The 2,500-nt window shown below is 31.6% G+C and overlaps 1 protein-coding gene across 1 annotated transcript in view; it reads right to left on the bottom strand.

Moving 5' to 3' along the window:
- The window catches only part of LOC113811482 (leucine-rich repeat-containing protein 58), a 14,443-nt gene that overhangs the window by 1,049 nt on the left and 10,894 nt on the right, over positions 1–2,500 (bottom strand). The window contains exon 4 of the mRNA XM_027363243.2: positions 1–2,348. This exon is cut by the window's left edge and continues 1,049 nt beyond it. Coding sequence (XP_027219044.1) covers positions 2,149–2,348 — 200 coding nt within the window. The 3' untranslated portion in view covers positions 1–2,148. The remainder of the gene's footprint in view (positions 2,349–2,500) is intronic.

Genomic DNA, 2,500 nt, shown 5'->3' with positions numbered 1-2,500 from the left:
CAGTCACTGGCTAAATAAATGAAAATGTAATTCCAAGTCAAGATTAACAACAAAACTTTCTAGCAACAAATTTCTAATAAAAAATCTCTGAAATGGTGTACACAATGATGCACATAACAAAAAATATATTTGTTGTTATTCTGAAATATATCTTAATCCTAATAGCCTACAACTCCCAGTAAATAACACCAAAAAAGTCATTGCATAAAAATGAAACAACTGTCAACATAGAAAGAGCGTCTTCGAATACATCTACTGTGATTGTAAGTTACCAGGCCATAGCTTTCACTCAGGTTTCCATAGTTTACTGTTGGCAGTGATGAATTACTTGCATAGTATTTGAAACACACACAACTGGCAGTTTACACTAAAACTTTTGGTAAATGAGATGGAAATGAAACATGGGTAAAAAATATTTAGCATTATCTAAAGGCACGGTCACACGAGCATTTCATCACTAACAAATCTTTGATAATGTAAAAGCTCTCCTAAGATGTGGACATTCTGTCACAGATTCCTACATGAATCAACTGAGTTTGAAGCACATGGACAGAATTGTTCAGAAGAGCGTAGAGAAACTAAATCTAATACTCCAAATGTGTATGGGGAAACAGTGGACTTATGCATGTGTTGCAATTGTAATACACATCATTTTTCCCATGTAACTGCACCTTAAGAGAAACTCTTCCAACTAATATGATTATCCAAAAGTTGGCAAAAATCTTATCAAATCTGAGAAAATACCTTTAACACCTGACTCAAATATATTTTCTTGCTATACTGTTGACCTGACAAATATATTGATAAAGGACCAGCTGTCACTGGACAATATCAAAAGTTTTAAAGATCTTTTCACTGCAGTACATAATTTAGCAAATGACCTTCATTTTCATCAATCATACGTATACACAAAATATATGTACATGTATGTATGTATGTATGTATGTGTACACACACATATATATATATATATATATATATATATATATATATATATATATATATATATATATATATGTACTGTATATATAGGTATATAATTCAGTCTAGAGCTATTCCTATTCTAGCTAAATTTGGCACTTTTGAGTGGACTGTAATTTGTGTTTACAGTAGTTTAATATGAAAATGTTTTACAAATACTGAATTGGAGGTTGAAGATCATATGCACCATTCACTCTATCTATATTCCTCACTACAGAATGATGACTTCACCCTTCCTATCATTAACACAAATGTTTCTAAAAAAAAAAAAATATTTTTCAAAATAAAGTTGCAAGGTATAGATAACTTATATATGAAATGAAGCTATCAATGCACAAATTTGTGATTTCACACTACAGTCATTCTAATTTATGAGATAAGCATAGGCAAAACAGTAATTGAATAAAGCATGTTCTCACTGAAATTTTGATAATAATATTTGAAATACTGAGTTTTGTTTTCCTCATATTAGAAAACAAAAGAGAAAAAAAAGATAAAAGTGGTATTTTCTTACTTCCACCTCCAATTCAAAGAGAAAGAGAAGAGAGAATTGTGAGGAAAATGATGATGGTTTGATCTCATTCCTCAGATTTTGTCAGAAATCTATTCTGCTTTAATGTGGCATAACATTGTATTAATCTTTTATCTGCATACCACTACAGTATACCACATATTAAGAAATAATATGTTTCCTTGCTGCCAAACTTTTAGGAAGCAGATTCATATTAAAAACATCCTATTCACATATATCAATATTTCATATCATCACAAAAAATTAAAAATATGTTCATTGAATATCAAATGTCTCTTGTGTTCTACTCTAATCTGTGGCAGATGTTTAATAATCAGAGAAGAAATACTGCAAAAAAACAGGCATTAAAAAACTAAATCTAGTCTTTAATAACAGACTTGGAACCATAAAAATAGGGCAAACAGTAATGGACTTTTCCTTCATCAAAAACCCCCACTCCTTGAGATTATCTGGCAATTAGTGTTCCATCACTTCTATTATCATCTGTAACAAGGGCATAACACACCACACATCACTAAGGATTACTGATTTATCTCAATGTCACCGAGTCTAAAACACTACCTATCAACTCTCCATTTTCCCATCACATGCAGTCTTTAACAAGTTTCAGGCTGCAAAACACTCGCAGATCAAATTTATCCCAGCAAAACTCTCTTCATCCTAGCTGCTGGTTGTTCGTCTTCTTCGCTCTCTGACTCTGAAGATGAAGCCCGGTAGTAAGCTGGTGTCTTTGAGGAGCACCGTGAAGAACACAGGTAGTGCATTAAAGGCACTCTGTACATTCCACAGAAGTCAACAAATTTTATATGTTCCACACAGGATGTGAAGTACATGCCTGTTGATAAAAATATGAATGTTAATGACTAATCACCTTGTATAACATGTGAAACCTAATCATAATGAATGTTGAATAATTAACCAAATAACTATATTCGTAAATGAAATCCACAAAGTGAACACTAAAATATCAACCTAGGATTATTATTT

This window comes from Penaeus vannamei, chromosome 30 (assembly GCF_042767895.1).
Source record: "Penaeus vannamei isolate JL-2024 chromosome 30, ASM4276789v1, whole genome shotgun sequence".
Lineage (NCBI taxonomy): Eukaryota > Metazoa > Arthropoda > Malacostraca > Decapoda > Penaeidae > Penaeus > Penaeus vannamei.
Note: the sequence above shows the minus strand (reverse complement) of the source record. Positions and strands in the feature narration are given on the sequence as shown.